Below are 22427 nucleotides of genomic sequence, written 5' to 3'. Positions count from 1 at the left end.
CGATCGTATAAGCAGAGGGGAAAAAGTGCAATATCCAACAAAGATAAATCACTGGAACTACCTAAACATATTAAGAATTATAAAATGGTAAATCCTCTAACTTAAAGTGCAGAGTTTTATTCACTTCAGTTGCACTAACTGCTCAATACTCAAAATACATTGTAATATGCACCCTTTTATTTATTGGAAGACGAGTGGACTGACAGTTACCTACCTTTCTTAATGCAGTTTGGCACTCCACTTTGAAATTTATCTAGTTGTCAGTGGAATTTCTTCAAGTAAAATGTATTACACTTCACAACTCATTAACTTGTCCAAAGTAAACAGAAGCATTTCCTCTTTTATTAAAACCTTTATTGAATTATTTCTGATAACAGAGCAAGTTAGAATAAGTAGGAGTTATAGATTTGAGGAGAGTTTTGTTTGTTCATTTCTTTCCCTATGTGGTTTACCTCTCCATTCTTTTTACTGACCTAAGGTTACCAAATTAGGTATGTTTAATACCTGAAGAAGTCTCTTTTTTTTGGAAGACGCTGAATCAAAATCATAAAGGTACTTCTAAGAATAAATGTAATTCTCATACAATATACAATTAAATTTTCAGATGTTGGGTTGAACCAAATTACTTTCTTTGAAGGTGAATCCAGTTCTTTTTGAAGTTCCCTCCAAATTCAATACATTGCAACAAATTAAGCCACTTAGAGAAAAAGGTGTCATGCCACATAAATAAAGGTGACTCTTCCCCCATCACTAATGAGGATTATAACAGCCAAGAGTAATTCACACTGGATGTGCATGGTTTTCATTCTTCCATCATGAACTACACTGAACTAAAATTCAAAATGCTGTGACTCACATGGTTATTACTGAACACTTTATTAAGTGGAAAACACAAGATAAATCCAGAGAATCCCATTTTGAGCGCTATAGATGAATTTTGCTTAGAGTTATATACTTTCTATCAAAAAGAAAACCATTTCTTTATTAGAAAACTCTTACATGCTGTTTTTAGAATGATGAAGAACTTAAAATGCTAAACACTTGATATCTTTTAAGAGCACTTAAGGCACTCTTAAAAAGCTACAAATGTTTGCCAAGTCATGCCATAACTGGCTCAAACAATCCCATTTCCATCTAAAGTTATTTCATGCTACTGCATGAATCAATATTAAATACCTTGGAGTTACTAAAAACTGGGAATTAGCAGAGGTGTGCATAGCAATTGTAAGATCTGAAAATGGTGAATATCCATTTTCCATATACTACCTCTGTCTTTTAATAACAGCTAGAAATGAGGATGTTCTTTCTAGGTAAATAGAAATAGTTTCTTAAAAGCTAAGAGAAAGATATAAAGATGTCTTGAAAGCTAGCAAAGGGTCATGGATCCACAGCCATGGTTCTCTCAAAAGAAAAATAGATTTTGAAACTTAATACTACCTCCAAAAATTTAATTAGTCCACCAAATTGCCAGAGCCATTAAAAAAAATCCAAGTCAATACAGCTCTTTTTTCCCTTATTCAGTTAAAAAAAAATTAGCTGTTTTTTTTAAACCAGGCTTTAGTTTAATCAAACATGTCTCAACAACACTTTTTTTTTTTCATGTTAAAGACATAACATCACTTTTAAAGTTGGAAAATCATCATCATCATTTTTTAAAAAGCTAAGTTCAGATGCCATCTGGCCCAGAAGTGAAAGAGTTAACATTCAACTAAGCTGCTCTGCGCTTCTGATCCATTACATTTCTCACGAGCTGCCCTACAATGAGCTGAGCAAGTATCAACTGTAATTTGATCCCAGAGTTTATGGAAAAAAATAACTGCACATACCCAACATGCACATTTAATAAAAATCTGTTTCAAGAAAAACATATCCGATAAACACAATTTAAGGCATATTTCACTGTCTGATTAACTTCAAATATGCAATCCTTTTGCTTTCTTCGTGCTCGCAAATAAAATGGGGGGGGGGGGGAAGCAGCAGCCCTACTGCAGGGAAAAGAGGCTTGAAAAACAACTTTGATTGGCACTTGGCCTGACCCACAGAGGAAGAAAAACAGTTTTTGGACAAAGAGCGCAAATATTTGAGCTTGCTTACTTACATGCTTTCTTTCTTTTTCTTTTTTTTAATATATAAAGAACAATCCTAATTGAACTGTATTTAGAGAAATTGACTAAAAACGGTGCCGTATTCGTCTTAGTCTTTCAGTCCCGACGCATTTGCACAGCTCAGCAATTTTAATTCATTTGTACTGGACAAACAGAAGCACCTCAACTACTGTTTCCACTTAATGAAATGTAAAAATAGAGTCTCGAGAAGAATAAACTGATTATAATATTACCCAGTGGCGGCTGTTAAAGTCTGATTAAAAGCTTTTCTCAGTCTAAAACGACATCTTTTCACAGCCCCCTCACCCCACCCGCCTTAACGGAGCGAATAAGCCAAGTAAGCTAAACAATACTGGAGTAAACTTTCTATCAGTCACTCTGGGAAGCAATAAGCTGATTGTGCGTCTGATTTTTCTGGAGCAACACCGGGGTGCTGGGGATGAGTAAGTGCTAAAAAGGGATAACTCACGTCCACCTCAGTCTCCACCTCCCCCAACCCCAGCTTGAGAAACTGTAACGTCGAATAGCATTTCCCATGGGCATAAAGTTCAAGCTGCTTTACCAGTTCCTTTCAGGATCGAACTGTAGCCACAAGACGACCATCCAAAGAATGTAAAAAGGGAGTGTTCGGGGAAAGCGTGCAAGGAAGGCAGAAGCAACCGAATAAACAAAAACAACACCCGCAAGAGTTAGGCACAGCAAAGAGGGAGCCAGGTTCCTCTGGACCAGACCAGGCAGTTCTGATTTCACACCGACCTCCATCAAGAGCACTGGGAGGAGGATCGAACAGGTCCGTCCCTCCCTCCGCCCTGGGAGCAGGCCGGAGGTGGCAAGGTAGGGAGGTGAACGGAGGAACAGACCACAGGCACCCCCCGCGCCCCCAAATCCCCAACCCCTGGGAACTAGCGTCTGTCCCGGCAGAGATCAAAAGCAGCTGCAGGCTAAACCCTCCAGTCTCAACCCATGCCCCCTTTTTGGGTCTCGGCGTAGGGAAGGTGCCCTGGGATCCCTTTGAGCCTTGCTCCAAGAGTGCGCCCCGGGGCCGAGCAGCCCGAGCCGCGGCCGGCAGGAAGCGCCCTTTTCGGGCCGGACCCCAGGCCGAGCCCGTACCTTCCGCAGTACTTTCCGGCAGTTGGTACAGAGCAGGTAGTTGGCGGCGGCCGACGGGCTGCTGCTGCCCCGGTTCATCGTGGCTGCGGGCACCGAGGGCGAGGGCGAGGGCGGGCGGCGGGCTGGGGCCGGGCTGTCACTGCGGCCGCCCGCGCAGCTGAGGGGCCGGACCGTCCCCCAGCCGCCGGCCGCGCTTCAGCCTCAGCGTCCTCCGGGCGGGATGTCGGGATGGGAGGCGACGCCCCGAGAGCGAGCGGCTGCCCGAAGCGACCACCGCGGCGGCTGCCGAAGCGACGGCGGAGACGGTGGCGGCTGCTCCTCACCGGCCCGTTGTTCCACCCGCCCCCATCCTCCAGACCCCCGCCCCCGCCAGGCTAGGACGAGCAGCCGCCACCGCTGCCGCCGCCGCCGCCTCCGCCGCCGCCGCCGCAGCGCCTCAGTGCGGCCCCGCCCCCGCCTCCCCACCACCTTCACCACCTCCACGCTCGGGCACCGCCCCCTCCCGCCAATCGGACCGCTCCGGCCACGCCCCCCGGGCGCTAACCCACAGCCAATGAGCAACTAGAGCCCGGCTGGGAGCTGCACCGGCCAATCAGAGAGGCCGAAGACGCCTTGAATCTCTGGGCAAGTTAAGTTTGTCTCCGAGGCTCAGAACTGAAGGGAGATGGCGGGTTAGTTAGGTAGTGGGGTGGGAGGGAATACAGTGTGCTGCTCCACCAATAGGAGGAAGAGGGTGTGTCATATGCAAATAACCCCGTGAAGCCCAGCCCCTCCCCTAAGACAAGGCACAGCCCCTGCTCTAGGTCTCTGCAGAAATGGTGAGGGAATGAGATAAATAACTGGGAGGTAGAGCTCGCTAGTGGGTCTAAGACTGAGCTAAATATTTCCTGATTTCTTGAGAAAGGGTGGGGGTTGGGGGGAGCTAAAACGTTCTTACCGTCAGGGCAGTGGTTAGGCTTTCTCTTAACCAAAATCTTAGCTTAGCTATAAAGAAGACTGCAATCACGTAGCACTTTGCATCCAAGGATCTCAAAGAACTTTATGCATCATTTATCGTGAGCCCTGTTTTGCAAAAGACCAGTTACCTGAGGCTTCGGCAGCGGGTAGGGGATAGATGTTGAAGTATATTTGTACCATTAATCGAGTTAGAGGGAAGAAAAGACCCAAAACCTGTAGGTGAGCGGTTTCCTCCTCCATCTAAAGCCCCTTCTCGCAGTCTCTCAGCAACGAAAATTCCTTTATTTGTCCAGCACGAAAAGGCCAAAGAGACAGGGTTGTCTTCCACCCAAAAGTCCTTCTGAGGCAGCTGGTTAGATAAACGTAGAGCATGGAGCTCTGCCTGGGAGCGAAGGTTCAGAGAACAAATTGCCATTTAAAACTGTTGGGCTGGACCTGCCTCTTCCGAAGCTAAAAATGGATTTAGGATTTTGGCGTTCACGCTCTGGGGAGAGAACGCAGATGTAACTGGGGAAAGCTCAGGCTGGCAGGGTGTGGGGGACAGGAGAGTGGGGGAGCCAGGTCTCCCGAGGAGCTAGCAGCGCGCATGCTAGTCGAATGCTGGTTCCCGACGCGAGACGCCCCGAAACCTGCTCCCCAGTGAGAACAAAGGCAGGCTCCGAGCGAGAACCTGATTGGTGCCCGGTCCTCACCGGTGCCCTCCGGACCCCGGAGATAACTTGCTCTGCCCACTGGCGCGGAGCTCCGTGCGCACTGGCGCCCCAGCTCCCCACCCGGCCTTGGCCGGGACCACATAGGACTGTGCGTTATGACATCACCTGTTTTCGCTGTTGAGAACACGATCGGTATTCTCTGCTTCTCCTTTTTTACAGGTCTCTGGTGTACGAGGATTTGTGAAGGCCTGCAGTTGGCAGAATGAATCTGTGGAGATGGTTTAAAAGAACGGTTTCACTGGTTTGCATTTCTTTCTTTTCTTCCCTTTCTTTTTAAAAAACTACCCTGGTTTCCTTAGGGATTCAGTGTAGTGTTGTGATGCAAAATCAGAAAGGTACACTTGGAGGAGCTAGCAAGTTTAGCATATCAAAGCTATTAGACCAAATTGTGTGGTTAAAACTGCCAATCTCCTCATTTTTCGACAGCTGCCTCCTCTCTGTCCCTTTTAGAGACCAACAGGCATAAACCAAGTCTACACAAGGAACAAAGGAAATGGAAATCTGCCAGTGTCAGGTTTAAATAGATTAAAATAGACTGGAAAACCCCCAAAGGGTCTAAGTTATGTGGTTGGGTAAATGTGTTGATCCATTTAACTAGTGATAGCTAAAGTTTTCTTGGTGCTGTGCAGATTTATAGAGCCTAGAATAGCAATGGCGTGGGGAAGGTGTATAACATGCAGTTAGAAGAAACTGTAAAAGCAAGAAGATTCAGCAAAGGGAGAAATTACTACGTACACTTCAACGCAGAGATCCAAGAAATCCAGGGAGAAAGGAAGTCTCAGTTGTCCTAAGAACTGAAACACATATGTGTCCCCATTTAGTGGTAAATATCTTGAGTTATATTCCTGGCTTGTAAAGCAGATTTTATGTGAATACATTTTAAAGGAAAGGAGAAATTGAAGGATGAAGTGAATTTTTGTGCAGAGACTGAGTTTTCTCAAACAGTATTTTAACTTCAAATTATTTTCTATCATATACTTTTTATATCCTTTCCTTCTATTTAATAGCTAAAATTCTTTCACAGTGAAGTCCTTTAAGTTCTTCCATAACTAAATCTCTCAAGAGGGAGGCCAAGAGAGGCCAGCCCTATACAATTATACCCTCTAACAAAGATTGCTAAAAGGAGGTTTTAGAGGAATCTCTTCATTGATCCATGGTCATATACATGTATGTGACCAAGTGATGGCCCTCTCCACCAAATCCTCCAAACTGTTATAACATTGTCTATACTGTCATTTATTTGGCAGTCAACCATGTACTGCACTGTAACATTTCTTCTATTGAACCACGATATATGTGTCTGTGTCCCACCCCTGAAATCTCCAATCCAGTAACTCATTCTCAATACACAATGACCACCCTTTCTTCTGGTTCTCACACCCTCAGTCCCATCATCCTTCTTCTACGCTCTCACGGTAATGTTCAACTTCTGGACCCTTCCTTTCTCTTCCATTCCTCACCTGACCTCCCTTTCTTTCCCAGCTAGCCTGGATACCAGAAGGAGACTGTAACTTAGAGAATAAGTGACTTGCAAATCCTGGATCACATTGTTAGTTAAGAGGGAAGGAAACAAAAGCCCATTCTTTGAACTTTGTACAGAGCAAGGAAAAACTCCGCCCCTTTTGTTGTCTGGTTGATCTAAAACAAGAAAGAACTTTAGGAAAGTAGGATCTGGGTGAAAATTAACAACCAATGTGGAGCACTACTTTTTAATTTTTTAATTACAAAATGAGAATGACACTTCATTAAACATTTTACATCATTTAAAAATAGTTTTTGCTTGTTTTGAACTATTTTTTTTTTTAAATGTGACTTTTTTTTCCTAGTTGTGCATAAAATCACATGGCTTGGATGTACCGTAAATTATTTAACCATTACTCCACTATGGAACATGTAGGTTGTTTCCAGTTTCTCATGATTATAAATAATGCTCTGATAAGCTTCCTCATATGTAAGTTTCTGGCAGCATCTTTTATTCCTAGATACGGAATTTCTAACCTAAAGGATATGAATATGTTTTAAGGCTTTTGATGCAATTTGCTAAAAGATTTTGTGGAAAGGTTTAACCAATTTGCAACCAACTCACAGTGAATAAGAGCACAGGGGAGAGAATCATTTGAAAGCACAAATCTGATCTGTCATTCTCCTACAGAAGGCCAGTCAATAGTCCACTTACCTCTACTTCGAATGCCCTCTATCTCTTTCTCTTTGAAAGATCTCCCGGTAGAAATATGCACTTGCCAAAGCATCCAAAGTGCTTTCCTATACCTCTTCCTTAACATCAAGCTCAATACTGAAATGATTGGTTCATATTCTATGTTCTCATTAGACTGGTGAACCCCTTAAGGGCAGGGATGGACTACATTCACTTATTCACTCCCAACTCCTAGCTCAACCAACTTTAAGAGAAGTGCTTAAAAAATCTTGGAGAAAATAAGGAGTTTTCACTCTGACTTTCCTCAGTACACCATAAGTTCTGCTAGAACATCTCTTTTGAATCTCTAATAACAGCTACAGGAACTTATAAAAGGATCCCAATACATATTTGTGAATTGAATGGTACAAATCAACTATTGTTGCAAAGCAGAGAGATTGGATTTGTGTCCTTATCTGTCACCAATTCCTTCTCTGACATTGTACATAATGATCATAACTGGGACTTGCTATCTCTTTTATAAAATGAAACTTCCTACCACAAACCAAGGGTGTAGGGAGGGAGGGTTGAGGCACATTTTTATGCTCGGCGCTTTTGAAAGAAGATACCCTGTTAGTAACGTGCTGTGACTTTTGGACTTAAAACTGTTTACTTCTCTAGATATTCTCATTCTACTGACCTAAGAATGGGCCCCTTTATAGTTCCTAAATAAGGATTCGATTGAAAAAAATCAATTACTAAAGATATTTTTTAAATTCCATTTCTTGAGACAATAGGTCATTTTCTAACCTTTTGCTTCTTCAGACTTCTTTTTCTTTCCCCTGGGGGCACCCAAAGCCTTTGGATTTCAGGGAAAGTCCTGCATTATTTACAAATTTGCAAATACTGTAATTTGTTTTGTGCACAAAGGAATTTGTACTTCACACAATTATAAATTGATTGCTCCCTTTGAGCTGTTCATTAGATTCCTGCGGCCCAAGACCAATACTACTCCAAAGGAGAAATTAAGAAGATCTGCTCCAAAAAGGCCACTGCTTAGGTGCCCAATCCCATCCCACCCCCTCCATCACCCACCTCCACCGAGAAAATTATTCTTACCAAAGCTCATTTTTCAAAGAACAAATATTCCACCAACATCCAAATTTCTGTCGGCTTTCTCTTCTAACTTCCTATTTCAGAGTTTCCTGCATTTAACCCCATGTAAAGCAGACTGCAAAGGCGAGCGAGACCCTCAGATGTGGGTTTGTTGTTGTTTGTTTGGCCTGCAAGATGTTAGCCAGCACAGTGCTTTTTAAACATTGAATTACTTTAAATATTTATAATTTAGGAGATTTTGCGCCTCCCGCCCCCAAATCTAGATTTCTGGCGTCTCTTGAAAATTTGTCAGATCTGATCACACTGGACCCATACTGCCACATGGCAAGCGTCTGCTGGAACCCAGTACCTGCTATTTGGGTTTGGACATGCACTTTCTAGTTTACCAACATCTCTGTCACTCTTTTGGGTTCTATTTTGCCACTTTATTTACATTATCTTCTTGATCTTTGTAAGGATTCGCCACCTCTATAAACTGTCTCCAGCACCTAAATACCTAAATTACTGATCTGCTGACTGTCCCTCTTAACTTTATCATAGAATATGAATTGAAAAGAAGCTTGTCATCTCTTGGCTATAGCAAAAGTTGAGGAAAGGGGTCAGATGTAAAGATTATCATGATATGTAAATCAACTATACTTCCATAAAAAATATATATTTAAAAAAGGAATATCATGATGGATAGCTAGGTACCCTGACGTGTGTGTGTGTGTACACAATGGGAAGGATAGTTGTCTAAGAAGGGACTATTATGTCCTTTACACTCTTCACCCCTCTCCTTATTCTAAGTCTTCCCGCATCCCCATTCTAATTGTAGCTTTAGGAGAAAGGGACCAAGGGGAATGTGGCAGTAGTAGAAGGACCATGAGAGTGTTTTCTTTTTTTTTTTTCTTTTAAATTTTACTTATTTATTTATTTATTTTTATTTATGACTGTGTTGGGTCCCCGTTTATGTGCGAGGGCCCTCTCCAGCTGCGGCAAGTGGGGGCCACCCTCCACCCGCGGGCCCCCCATCATCGCGGCCTCTCCCGCTGTGGAGCACAGGCTCCAGACTCGCAGGCCCAGCAATCGTGGCTCATGGGCCCAGCTGCTCCGCAGCATGCGGGATCCTCCCAGACCAGGGCCCGAACCCGCGTCCCCTGCATTGGCAGGCAGACTCCCAACCACTGCGCCACCAGGGAAGCCCGAGAGTGTTTTCTTTGATGGGCATTATCACATGGAGACTAAGAGCCTGGGCTCTGGAGTCAGATATGGATTTGAGCACTGACTTTGCCCCTTACTAGATATATGACCTTGGGCAAGTTACTTACTGTCTTTAGGTTTCAGTTTCCTCATCTGTAAGACTGAGTAATAATGCTACCTCCTCAAAGAGTGATTGTGAAGATTGAATGAGATTAACGCACTGTAGTGTTCAGCAAAGTGACTAGAATATTGCAAGCCCTCAGAAAATGTTTGCTGCTAGCTGCCACAATACAAAGGATGTTATGTTCTCTACGTACTGTGTGACCTTGGTCTAGTTACTTAACTTTTCTATGTCTCGATTTTTGCCATCTGAAAAGAGGATATTGATATTAGCTTAGTCATAGAGTTGTTTTGAGGATTAAATAAGCTATATGTAAAGCGCTGTAAAACAATACCTAGCATATAAGAAATGCTATATAAATATTTACTATTATTATATACTGTGGTCAGGAGATCTTTTTTATTTGTTTCTTTTTTTTTCTGTGAAGATCTTTGATTTTCAAGGTACTTCTCAGAAGGGAATGTAGGGTAGTAGAAATAGCAATGGACAGAAAGTCAGAGGACCCAGGGTTTAGTTCAGTAGTGCTGTAAACGATGCGATTTTGGGTCTCAGTTTTCTTATCTATTAAATGTGGAAGGGTGATTAAGTAGGGTCAGGGCCAAATCCAGATTGTAGGAAAATTGAAGCTTATATAATGTGGGGACCTGCCTTAATAAAAGAATATAAAACTATGGATGCAAAATTATTTATGAAGCCAAATACTTATTTAAAATCAGCAATAGAATCAATAAACTTTAAAAAGTTGAAAATACTATAAACATCACAAAATCCAAATAAATAACAGATCTCTATTAATTAACTACCTGACACAACCCTGTATTACTTTTTTCCCTACATATTTTGGGCTGTATATTTTGATTTCCTCTTCATATGACAATGATTTTTGAAATGTTATCTTCGATGGAGAAAATAGAAAGGTAATTCAATATTTTTCTCTAGTCTAGTGCCCTAGGATACTTATGCATCATGAAATGTCCTCCAACCTACATCTTTGTGACCTGATGCATGTAAATTGGCCTGGTGGGCGATAGAAATATTCCTAGAACCCATTCTTACGTTGGGACAACTCAAAACAACAACCACACACTGAAATGACTGTGATCTTGCTCTCTCTATATAACCCACCAAACCCAAGCTAAAGGTGTCTGCATCTTAACGTTCCCTTAGCCAGAATAACAAAAATACACATGGCTTCCCAATTCTTCCAGCATGAAGGAGAGTTTGAAAGAGGTAACTTAAGTGAAAAGAGACTATGGTCTTTACCAATAATGGTTAAAATAGCTTGCTTTTGAAATTTAATTAAGAATATGACCACGTGAACACATTGCTCTGGCCTCTCCAAGGGCCCTGGAAGGGGCCAGTGCTAGTGATGGACACTAAAGTTTAAATTTTAATAAATTTGTGGTTAATCCGTGTCTGAGAATTGCAAAGACCTTTCCAAGCTCTAAAATTCTGTGAATTTGTTTTGTCTTAGGATTTCCATGAGAATCTAGTGCAAGCAGGATTAGTAGGATAGGAGAAGTAGGAGAATTTCTGCAAGTAAGCAGGGAGAAAGTAAAAGCAGCTCTAGTCCCAAAAATCCCCAGAGTTGCCTTGGTTTTCCTTTGTTCCCTTATTTCTTCTGTGAGTCTGTTCGTCTCCTTGATAATCTAAATTCACTCTCCCCAATTCTCAATATCCTTCTTTCAGATGTAAGGAAACTGAGATAGAGAAATAATTTTATATATTTTAAGGAAAGATCATTGTGAAATATGCTGGCTGTCTGGGTGTTAGAAAGGAAAGTGGGTGAATAAAACAAAAATCCACATGAGAGTGAAGGAGTTTGGGAGTAGGATCCAATTAATAAGAGCACAGAAGAGTTATAATTTTTAGACTCGGATATCTTAGATGACATAGTATTCTATTGTGAAGGATTTGCAGTAAATCAACATGTAGAACTGAGGTGGGATTGAAGGGACCCTTAGAAGGAAACAGTCTATACTTCAACTTTCAGGCCTTCTGAAAGTGACAATTACATACAGACTTGGAGCATCCAGGGATGAGTCTTATTCATCTGAGTATTTCAAGTACTTGGAACCTAAGAGGAGGTGCTTGAAAGTGCTTGTTGGATGAAATGGTTGGATGTATTAGAGTTTGTTAACTGGAAAGCGAGTACACATATTTTTACCAAATAAAATTCCCAAGTTGTCTTAAAACCGTAAAATGATTTTCATGCAAAGGTAAAATTTGCCTTGTTAGCAAGAAGCAACTTTCAACAATTATATAAATGTAACAAACACAGCATTTTCAAAGATAAAATGTTGGCATTCCCACATGAGCTGCAAGCTTGGAATCACAATAGCATCTTGTAAGATTCTGGAAGGCTGCAACTTTGGAAGAGTATGCTTTGAAATACATGCTGTACAGATAGTCTTTTATTTGCTCATTTATTTATTGGACCCTCAGCAAGTAGTAAGTCCTGGCGACAAAAAATAACAAAAGATAAGTTTATAATCTAATAGGGAGACTGGGGTATAATCTCTGCATTGGTGTAGAAGATAAATAGAAAATGGAGAAGAGAGGGTAAGAGAATTATTAGCAAAGAACTCAGAAAGCTCCTTTGAGCATTTATGCCTGTAACTGGATGCCTTAGTGGTAGTGATGGAGACACATGATGCAGAATTCTTGCTGTGTCTCCATGCAATTTACAATGTCAACAGGAGGATAGGATTAACCCTTATAAATACTAGAGAACAATACAGAAGGGTATGTAATGAAATCACCTTTTAATTCCACGTTCATTACTCAATTCATTCCCACAGTCACACATTAATTTCCTCAACATATGTCTGTGGAGTACTTACCATGTGCCAGGCTCTTGGCTAGCCATGGAGATAAAGTGATAAACATGAGAGTCAGGGTCTTACAGAACAGATAATCTAGCAGAGAAGATGGACTTCAAACAAGTAATGCCAATATGTAATGAGTATTACAGTAGGGAAAACACAGGAAGGGAACATAGAGCAGGGGAATCTAACCTGGTCCAGGCCTCCCTGAGGAAGTAAAATGGAAACCCAAGTGGCGGGGTGTCCACTGTTTCTGACAGTGACTCCCCCATATTCCAGCCAGTAGGTCTTTTCCATCTGCAACTCTCATCTTGTTGTTTCAATTCTCCTTTTCATATAGTTCCTGTTCCAGTTATAAAACTCCTATGAATCCTGACTTTTTACAGTACAGTAGACAAACTTTTATGCTGGGAGCAATCCTCCTTTCTTTTTCTAAGAAGCACTATCCCTATTTAACTTCTTTTTCCAGATTAAAGAATATCATTTAACATCATTATTTCACACTTGACATTTCTCACTCAGGCCACCACCATGATGAGTTCCATCCGTGCATGTGCAAGTTAAATGTAGGCACCATTTCTAAGAGGTACATCTATTTTATCTCTCTTAAGACTCTAAAATATTTGAAGGTAATCCTCATATCTCTAACCTATTTTCTCTAATCCCCACAACATCCATGGTAATGATACTATAATCATAATAGATATAGTGATAGAAGCAACCACTACCACTTATTGAATGCTTACTATGTATCAGTCATTTTGCAATATCTTATATACATTATCTTACCTAATATTTATAAAATGCCTATGAAATGATTATTATTATCTCCATTTTTCAAATGATTTATAGGGATTAAAAGTTTGGTCAAAGTCACAGTTATTACAAGACATTTGAGATTTGAACCCAGATTTGCTTGATGCCAGTGTTTATAGTATTATTCAATCCTGCCTTGGCATTGTACATTCAGAATAATGTAGATATTCTTTGAACTAATTCTCCGTGATAGGTTACCAAACTGTGAGATCCACTGACTTAGATCTCCCAACATCCACCAAATACAGTGTGAGCACCTCCAGTAGTTGGATTCCTACTGAGATCAATGCTATGGGAGTAGGAAAAGAAATACGCATTATTCCCTATTCTAATATTTTATTGCCCACTGGCATGTTACTCTAAAATAAAACTAAATGATCCTGGGATGTGAAAAATACTTTTGTTGACACTCTAAGTTGAAGTGCCAAATGTTTTGATATATAAGTCTGATGATTCCTAGGCACTTGGTTAGTCATAAAGGTAAAGTGATGGATGTAATGGAGATAAAGTTGAGGGAGAGGGGAGAGGAAAGAAGTAAGTTGCCATTGCTCCTCTTACATGCTGTATCAAGGATGGTCTGGGTCCATTGTGATTGGTTGAGATTAGCTCCTCTAAGAAAGAAGATGAATGAACTGGTTTTCACATAATCTGCCAGCGAACTAGAGATCTTTATCTCAACCTGTCCCATCCAGATTCTCCTCTAAGGAAATCTTTCTGCTTGTGGCCTCATTCTACACAATGGTGCTCTATACTGTGTGTTTGCCCCTTGTCTCAGATGAGTGGACCAAGGGGTAGATGCTTGCTGGAAGACAGACATTCTGTGACCTGGCCAGCCATCTGGATGGGCTAGCTTAAAATGATGATCTGGGCCGATCAGTTGCCTTTCTGGGAAATTCAGCAATTGGAAAGTAAGGCACCAGGCCAGTTGGCAGCAAAGTCAGATTGTGAGAGGATGTCATGAACCATATGGACGCTAAAACTATGAAGGGGCAGAACAGATAGAGAGTAAAGGTTGAGGAAGCTGGTTGGAAAAGAATCATAGAGACAATGCACAGAAAGAAAGCGAAGACATTAAGACACTGGTATTTAGAGGTGCCTTCGATCCTGGGTGTTTCCAGTTCTGGTCCCTGCTATGTATCCCTGTAACCGCCCCTACCCCTATCTGAATCTCCTTCCACCACTAATTTTGTGAAGTAACTTGAGTGCGCCTGTTTCTTTCAATCAAAAGAGACTAAAACCATCTTCCTTCCCTTACATGTCAAGCACTTACAAATAGGAAGTATTACTCTTAGTTCTCATTAGTAAATGGATGTGAAAAGTCAGACATTCAAAAGAAAGAACTGGAATGCGCTGAGCCAGAAAACCGCATTTTGATTTTTGCACATAGAAAAATTTTACGTTTCATTAAGCATATGTTTCATTAAGAAAGTCTGCTCTCAAACTTTTTAGAACGTTTTGTGTTCCCAGTTGGAGAATGGAGATCAGTAATCTATTAGCCGAACTGCTTCTCTCCAAGTTTAATGTCAAAGTGATTCTAATGTGTCTACGTGAGCAACTGCCTGTGAAGAAAACTTTGAGAGACAAAAGGCTTTCTCCCTTTCCACTCTTTATCCTTCATTCAGACCTCATGCCTGCTGGCCCAGTTTAATGATTTTCTAGAGTTTTTGAACCAAAAAGATTTTTTTACAAAGTAAAAACAGAAATCAAAGTTAAATGTCCTTGAATGTTTCCAAGAACTAAGTAGTTAGTCAAGAAAAAGATAAAGTGAATGAGGGCAGCTTTGTATCAGTTTGCAGGTTAAAGATCACTGTGGTGGTCTTTATGAAATACAAAGGGGACCAGGCATATATATATGAACAGGTATAAATGCTTTAATTTGACTCAACTTGCCAGGTGAGGAATGTGCCTCAACAAGTGATCTGTTTCCATAGGGCCAATCACTAGCCTTGGAGGAGCTCAACTCAGCTAACCAGAATAGATCTGGAATATTCTTGGTTTCCATTCCTGTGCCTCACATGCCTTGTCTCTGCAGGAGCCGCTGCTTTTTCTTCCCTTTCTAAGTCTCTCTCTTTCTCTCTCTCCTCTCCTTCCTCCCTTCCTTCCCCCTCCCCTTCCCTCTTTCCCTCTTTCTCCCTCTTCTGCCCTCCCTTCCCCCTTCCTCCTCCTCCCTCTCCTCCTCCTTCTTTTCTCCCCCTCCCCCTCCCCTCCCCTCCCCTCCCCCTCCCCTCCCCCTCCTCCCCTCCCCACTCCTCCCCCCCCTCCCCCTCCTCCTCCTCTTCCTCCTCCTCCCTCTTCTTCTTCTTCTTCTTCTTCTTCCCTTTCCCCTTCTCCTTCTCTCTCTCTCTCTCTCATTTATATTGGGCTTATTCTGAGCTCAGCCACCCTTGAACTCATTCTCTATCTTGTAGGTAAAATAGTTCTTAGGATTTGCTAAGACCTTGGAAAATAAAGGAGGTACTTCACCTGACCAGTGAGGATTGTTTTTGCCACACCTTTGGAAACTTTGTGGATGGGAAATTAAAGGAAGTGGTGCTTCTCCCTGGGCCATACTAGAAGGGTTGTGGTCGTGTTGGACTTGCTGTTGATGCAGTAACTCTACAGTTATTTCTGTATACTCAAGGCCTGTCGCTTTGCATTTTCTGTTTCTTCAAGAAGACATGAACATCTAGAGAGTCACATGTCTATGGGGAATTGGAATGCTGAGGAATGGAAACAAATGGAAATATATTACACAAGTGGAACTTCAGCTGTGACCTGAAATGTATTACCTAAGAACTCTGTACGGGTGAAATTTTTCCATCTCGGTATTGTATAATCAAGTCACTGTTCAAAAACTCTTCAAATTTCATTTTTTAGTACTTACTTTGTAGGGTTTTTTGAGGATTAAATGAAAAAATTTATGTAAAGTGCATAGAACAGTGTCCCTCCTATTATGAGCACTCAATAAATGTTAGCTATTATTATTTTTAAAATTTTTCATACAACAGTAATATATTTGTTCAATAACAATTGAAATTTACTTGAATTTTAATGTTTTGGGTTCCCTGATGCCATTTACCACTGTTTGTTTTGATTTAAAAGGGCCTCAAGTACTTGATAACATGCAAGGTTGATTATCAAACATCTTTATTGCACTTGTGTTCGCAAAGTACATTTTGGTCTTCTTTTAGTTAGTCTGTTCAATCACATTACAAGACAGAAAATTCTGTGTCAGAGAGCCTGTGGGAAAATGAAGAACCTAAGTGTCTGGAGAAATTAAATGACCACAATGTAACCCCCATTCTAACCTCTCTCTAGATGAAGATGAAGAAAGACCATCTTCTCTGGGACTTGGGCTCTCACGCGTATTAGGTGAGTGTATGCGTCCACACACATGGATATATGCCTTTATGTGTCCTGCTCTCAACAAATTCTTTTTTTTTTTTTGGCTGTGCCTCACAGCTTGCAGGATCTTAGTTCCTCATAGTTCCTTGACCAGGGATTGAACTGGAGCCCCCTGCTTTTGGAAGCACGGTGGAGTCCTAACCACTGGACTGCCAGGGAATTCCCAACAAATTCTTTTTTGCCAAGCTAGAGATAGTGAGTCATAATCATTCCTTAAGTTTTTTTTTTTAATTCATTAATTAATTATTTATTTATTTTTGGCTGTGTTGGGTCTTCATTGCTGCACACGGGCTTTCTCCAGTTGTGTTGAGCAGGGGCTATTCTTCGTTCTGGTGTGTGGGCTTCTTCCTCATTGCAGTGGCTTCTCTTGTGGAGCACGGGCTCTAGGTGCGCAGGCTTCAGTAGTTGCAGCACGTGGGCTCAGTAGTTGTGGCACACGGGCTTAGTTGCTCCATGGCATGTGGGATCTTCCCGGACCAGGGATTGAACCCGTGTCCCCTGCACTGGCAGGAGGATTCTTAACCACTGCACCACCAGGGAAGTCCCATTCCTTAAGCTTTTAACTGAAGAACTGCAGTTTGCCAGTTAATGAACGGGACGTATCATCCCCATTTAAGAGCTGGAGTTCTAAGATAGAGTGCCTTGGCTCTTGCCATCAAGAGCTTTGCCTACTAGCCAATAGCTGATGATTCTCAGTTTTACTCTACAGGAGGTAACTACCTTTAGGGAGATGGACAAAATCACAAAAGATAATATACCTCATGTATTCTGTATGACTCTAGAAGAACCTAACCATACTATAAATAGGTCCAGTTTCTTTTAAATATAGGTCTGGGCTGAGAGGGTCTTCTGGGAGGTGTAATGGGCAGGATATATAAAGCATGGACCAAGCCATGGATTCTTTCCTCTTTGCCTTTTACAATTACCCTCCATTTATAGAAACCTATTTATGAGTCTGCCTTGGTCATCAGGCAAAATGCCTTATTTATTTCATGGTTGTTTACAAAACCAAGGGCCCAATCTACAGGATATTTATACTGTTGTCTATCATAGCATTCACTGGGAGAAGAGATAAGCGATTCATCTGACAAAAGTATTGCGGCTTGCAGATTCTGAGTGCACGAGAAAGAAGTCACCGCATTACCACGTCATAAGACAATGATTTTGTTCTCCTGAACAAATGATGTAACTCATTTAGGTTGATTTCGCCTTCCTCAGATGTCATGAACATAATTTTTGCTTTTTCACTATAGTTCTTAGTTGCTTGTGCAGTGACATCTCAGGTAAAAAGGGCCTGAAGCAAAGTCTGAGTTGGATCCTCCTGAGAACATCAAGAAGATTTTCTCCCCTTTTTCAAAGAACTAAGGAGTAGATTTAGCCAGACAAGGATAAGGTTCTAGATGTGGAGGGTAACAAGGAGTGGTAAGATTTTTCTAGGTGGAAAAAGCAAAGGGAAGGCAGATGCTTGGGTGTGTTGGTGGCCTAATTTCTGTAGCCCTGGAGCTGCCGAAAGTATCTTCACAGTGAAGACCAGCCATCTGAGCCCCGAGACAGGACAACGACCTGGGGGTGAAGAGCGGCTCTAGCTCCACCTGCCAGCTCCTGAGCCAGCTCCGCACCCCCTCAGCTTTGTTCTATTTGCTCTTTATCTTCAGGGCTTCATTGACATCATTCTACCCTATTTCAGAGTGAGATTAGGTGAATTCCTCAGAGCCCATGGATCCCGGTGACATGTTAGCTACACCAACTTTGTGTCACCTCTGCTTCTCCAGAAGCAGATTCAACAAGATCACATGATTTCAGAGCCTTTTAATGTCTCTTGCCTTTGGCGTGTCACTTATCTGACCTACTTCCAATTTTTCATGTTCCAATCTCCCATCCCTTTTATTTCATCTGACTCTTTCCCATATCATCAGCCCTACTTTCTGCTCCCTTCTCACTAGAGCAAACTGCCAACCCCAGTACCTTTGCTCTCTTGTTCACATTCTCCTCAAAAGTCACCCAAAGTATCCTGGAAGCAAAGGAGAAGAGCTTAAACTATTTTTTGCAGTGGAAAGCCTAGAGATGACTTACCTAAGCATGGCCTATTTGCTGCTTGATGTAGTTCATGCTCTGGCCAGGGGGAAGGTATGGTGGGATTTTGCCCAGGCACACTTTGGCCATTCTGTGTTTTGTGCTGCCCGTGCTGAGTCAGCTATTGTTGAAACAAATGAAGGCAAGTATCCCTGAGGAACAGTGATGGAGGCGTGGGTGACATTCATGTAGATAATAACCTTTCAGGTTAGCTCTGGTCCTGCCCATGAACAGAATCTCAACCCCAGCCAAATCCTTCCAAAAGCAAAGATCATTTTCGTCGTAGACTGTAAGCTCCCTGAGGGCACACGTCTCTGTCTGAGTTCTTTTCATTCATGTATCCCAGGTACACAGAATGGAGCCTGTCCCATTGTAGGTGCCCGATAAGTCTTTGTTAATTTGAATTCCCGCCCGATGGAATTGTTACTCTAGTACCGCATTTCAGCAAGGCTCTTCTCGATCAAATAGCACAATGTCAAACAGGTATGGCAGAGTCGATTTTAATATGCTAATTCATATACACAAGGGAAAAAAAGATCATTGTAAATATCATGGGCTTTGAATGAACGTGAGCTTCTGAGGGCTGTAAATGTATTTCAGAGAACAGGGCTAAAAATGGAGTAGGAATATACTAAATTTTAAGGAGCATCTGGAACATGAAGGGTAGCTGATAAAGAGAAAATTAATCTTTTTAATTATAGAAATGTGAAATTGATAAAGAGTTCCCTGTTTATCTGAAACACCAAGTTTTGCTAGGACCTTAATATTATTATTCCTAAAAAGCGGGAGTCGAGGGGGGTTTAGACTAGATAAAATTCCCTCCAATTCTAAAAAGTTGAGACTATAATTATAAATCATCAAAAAATATAAAAAATAAATAAAACTGATGTCTTTATTCTCTCTTTTGGGAATGAGTGTAGCCCTAGAACAAAAAATCTTAACCTGAAGTGTATGGTTGTACTTCCTTGTATATTTGAATTCCCTAAAACCGTGCATAAAAATTTTATATATGTGCATTTTTTTCCCCTGAAGAACAAGCATCCATAGTTTTCATCAAATTCCCAAGGTAGTTTGAGACCCCAAAACCTTATAAGCCACTGGATTATAACATTTTAGGTTGTCTCCTTATAAGGCTTGAAATAACACTTTCTATGTTTCAGGCATTATGCTAAACACTTGATATGTATTACCTCATTTAACCGTAACTTCACAAGACTGCTGCTTTTCTGAGAAGTTAACTTTCTCAAAGTCTTACAGCTGATAACTGGTGAAGCTGGGACACCCACCCAGGCTGAACCAGAATGCCATGCTTTTATTCATTACATAGAACTACCTTCTTTTTGGGAGGCAGAACATTTTCCCCAAACCAGAGCCTTTTCAGTCTTAGCCATTATTTTCCCTGTAATTCATCTTTTATATTTATTTAAGAACTGCTTTCTAAGCACCCTAAACCCTTTATACACCCAGGGAGCATTCCTCTGTGGAACTAGCTTTCTAAAGCACTGAAGCAACCCTCTCCAGACCACTCACCTCTGTTCTGTTTTTTTCCATTGTACAACCAGGCTGCAGTAAGCATAATTTTGTCTTAACTCTCTCTATTCTAAACTCAGGTCTGGCCACGTGGCACTAATGGACAACACATACATTTGGAGAGACTCCAAGAAATCCATCCCAAGCACTGAATGGTCCTGGCCCTGTTCCAGAATTTCACTAACCTTCCACAAATTGTGATTCCAGGCACGTTCTTACCTTGGCCCCCAGGATAATGGAAGCCACAAAAGAGACAGAAATTAAAATGTCAGCCCGGCTGGGCCCACAGCAATTACAATGGAACCCATTGCCTCTTGGATCACCTGAGTGTAGCACATCTATGCCTCCTGCAGAAGGGATAGCAAAATAATCCAGAGCAGTTATTTTAGATGTCTCTTTAACTCAGTGTTAATACAGTTGCTACTTAACAACAGCAACTAAGATTTTAATAAGCGACAGGAAAATTTTTAAAAACAAGGTGAGAAGCAGAGATCAGAATTCTGATGAGCTTTGTAATTCAGCAACCACTGCCATCACTCAAAACCTAAATAACCTGAAATATATGATCAAGGCTGGAGCGGCAAGTAAAAGAAAGTGCTGTTATTCTCTGCCTGAGAAAAGAGTATCACCCAAACCTTTTCACCTACTGCAGATTCTGAAAGACGAGTAGTATGCCATGTCACTATGGACAGAGAAAAGGATGTCCACAGCCAAGGTGGCATCTGAGAGGTCATATATTTTGTGGGATCATGATAGAAGTTCAAAACATCAACCTGAGAAAAATAAGTGAAACTGATGACCAAGTGGGAAGTACGGGTGGCACAAGGGATTAAATGGTGTGGGAATCAAGACATTGCTAATCTCCTCACTTCCTCCTTTTTTTATTCTTTATAGACCCAGCCACTGATAGGAGCTGCTGATTTCACGTGAAGTGATCTGTTGCTTTTTGTGCTCTGAAGGTGCTGATTTCCAGTGTCTGCAATGTTACATCCATGAGTTCTTCCAGCTTTGAAACTGAGCGCTCCAAGCAAGAGGATCCCTTTTCTTCTGCTGCTATGCCAGGGAAACATTGAGATTACTTCGGCCAAAATAACATTTCAGCCAGTTGACATCCTAACTCAGAGAGGCAGCTAGTCGTGTTAACAAAGAAAACGATGTTTGGTCATAAAGGAGTGTGATGAAACTTTCGCTTTATCTTTTTCTATCTCAATACAGCAATATGGAGACGAGTTATTTTCTTAAAGTACTTGTCACCTGCTTTGTGATTGTCATTTTACTTTGCTGCCTTCTCTGTGAGATTATAGGCTTCATGAGGACAGTTTTCCTCCTCATTGTATCCTCAATACAGTAACAACATTTTTTTTGAAGAAATGAATAAAGAAAGTCAACGCAGAAAAAGTCTTCTAGTCTATGTTATAGGAAGAGTGAAATCTTTTTAGGTTAGTAAAATGTGGGTTGAATTGCTCAGGAATTTTTAATAACCAGTGCTTGTCAGCTGAATTTATATTATGGGCAAATGTAATACTGAATGCAGTTATAAGTTCTGGAATAGGGACAAGTGTTCAGGCCGCGGTGGCTAAGTGCTGTTTTTGTCCTCCAGCTCTTATTTTTCCTTCGGGTAACTCTTAGCCAGTGTTAGTCTAGGAAATTGCCCTCTCCTTCACCCTCAGTCCCATCTTATTCTCCTCCCCCAGGTATACTGGGTCCTACACTGGTAGGTGATCCTCTGTGTACCAGAGAACCGTCTTCCCGGGGCCACTGGGCTTTGTTCAGCTACAGTTCCAGCTGGTCCTGTCAGAGGACCGTGTCCTTTCTTTGCTTTGGGGAGAAGTGAGCTGGAGCTGTGTGTGGAGTCTCTACACTGAAGCCAACAGAGGAGAAAGTGGGGAATGGGGAGATAAAGGGAAAGAGAGCGGGAGAGAGAGGGTCCTGATGACATACATCATTAGAGGCACTAAATCACCCACAACTTAACTTTTTTCTGTCATTTGCCACAAAAATAACTCTAACTGGTCCAGAGAATGTGTTGTGTTACTTTGTTTTTGTCTTGGTAAAAGAAAGAAATCATTTAGATGGCTCCTAGAGGAAGTGCGGTTTGGTACATCTTGGTCTTGTTAGGAAATTCATTATTTTAATGGACCGAAATCTCTGCCTTAGATATAATGTTGGAGCTTCGGGAGCTACAGGTAACTCAGGATGCGTGTGTGCTCTCTTCTACCTGACAGCTCCGTATGAAGAGAGCTATTATGACTCGTTTGTTCATTCATTCAATAAATATTGAGCACCTACAATGTGCAGGCACATCTTTTCTTCAGGATTTATGTTGAGACTGTTCTTTGAACTGTTTCTCATGTCACGGGG

General features: G+C 41.6%; 1 protein-coding gene and 1 long non-coding RNA gene across 3 annotated transcripts in view; one reads left to right on the top strand and one right to left on the bottom strand.

The window, feature by feature from the left end:
* Positions 1-3562, bottom strand: part of SESN3 (sestrin 3) — a 73433-nt gene extending 69871 nt beyond the window's left edge. The window contains exon 1 of the mRNA XM_068554524.1: positions 3216-3562. Coding sequence (XP_068410625.1) covers positions 3216-3293 — 78 coding nt within the window. The 5' untranslated portion in view covers positions 3294-3562. The remainder of the gene's footprint in view (positions 1-3215) is intronic.
* LOC137771295 (uncharacterized) lies at positions 2574-21411 on the top strand. Of its 2 annotated transcripts, XR_011075353.1 has the most exons (6): positions 2574-2939; positions 5045-5126; positions 15735-15858; positions 16377-16430; positions 20147-20273; positions 20961-21411. It is a non-coding gene; the product is annotated as an uncharacterized lncRNA (long non-coding RNA). The 2 variants fall into 2 exon arrangements; XR_011075354.1 differs by lacking the exon at positions 15735-15858.
* The last annotated feature ends 1016 nt before the right edge of the window (positions 21412-22427 follow it).

This window comes from Eschrichtius robustus, chromosome 11 (assembly GCF_028021215.1).
Source record: "Eschrichtius robustus isolate mEscRob2 chromosome 11, mEscRob2.pri, whole genome shotgun sequence".
Taxonomy (NCBI): domain Eukaryota; kingdom Metazoa; phylum Chordata; class Mammalia; order Artiodactyla; family Eschrichtiidae; genus Eschrichtius; species Eschrichtius robustus.
This window is presented reverse-complemented; position numbering and strand designations above follow the sequence as displayed.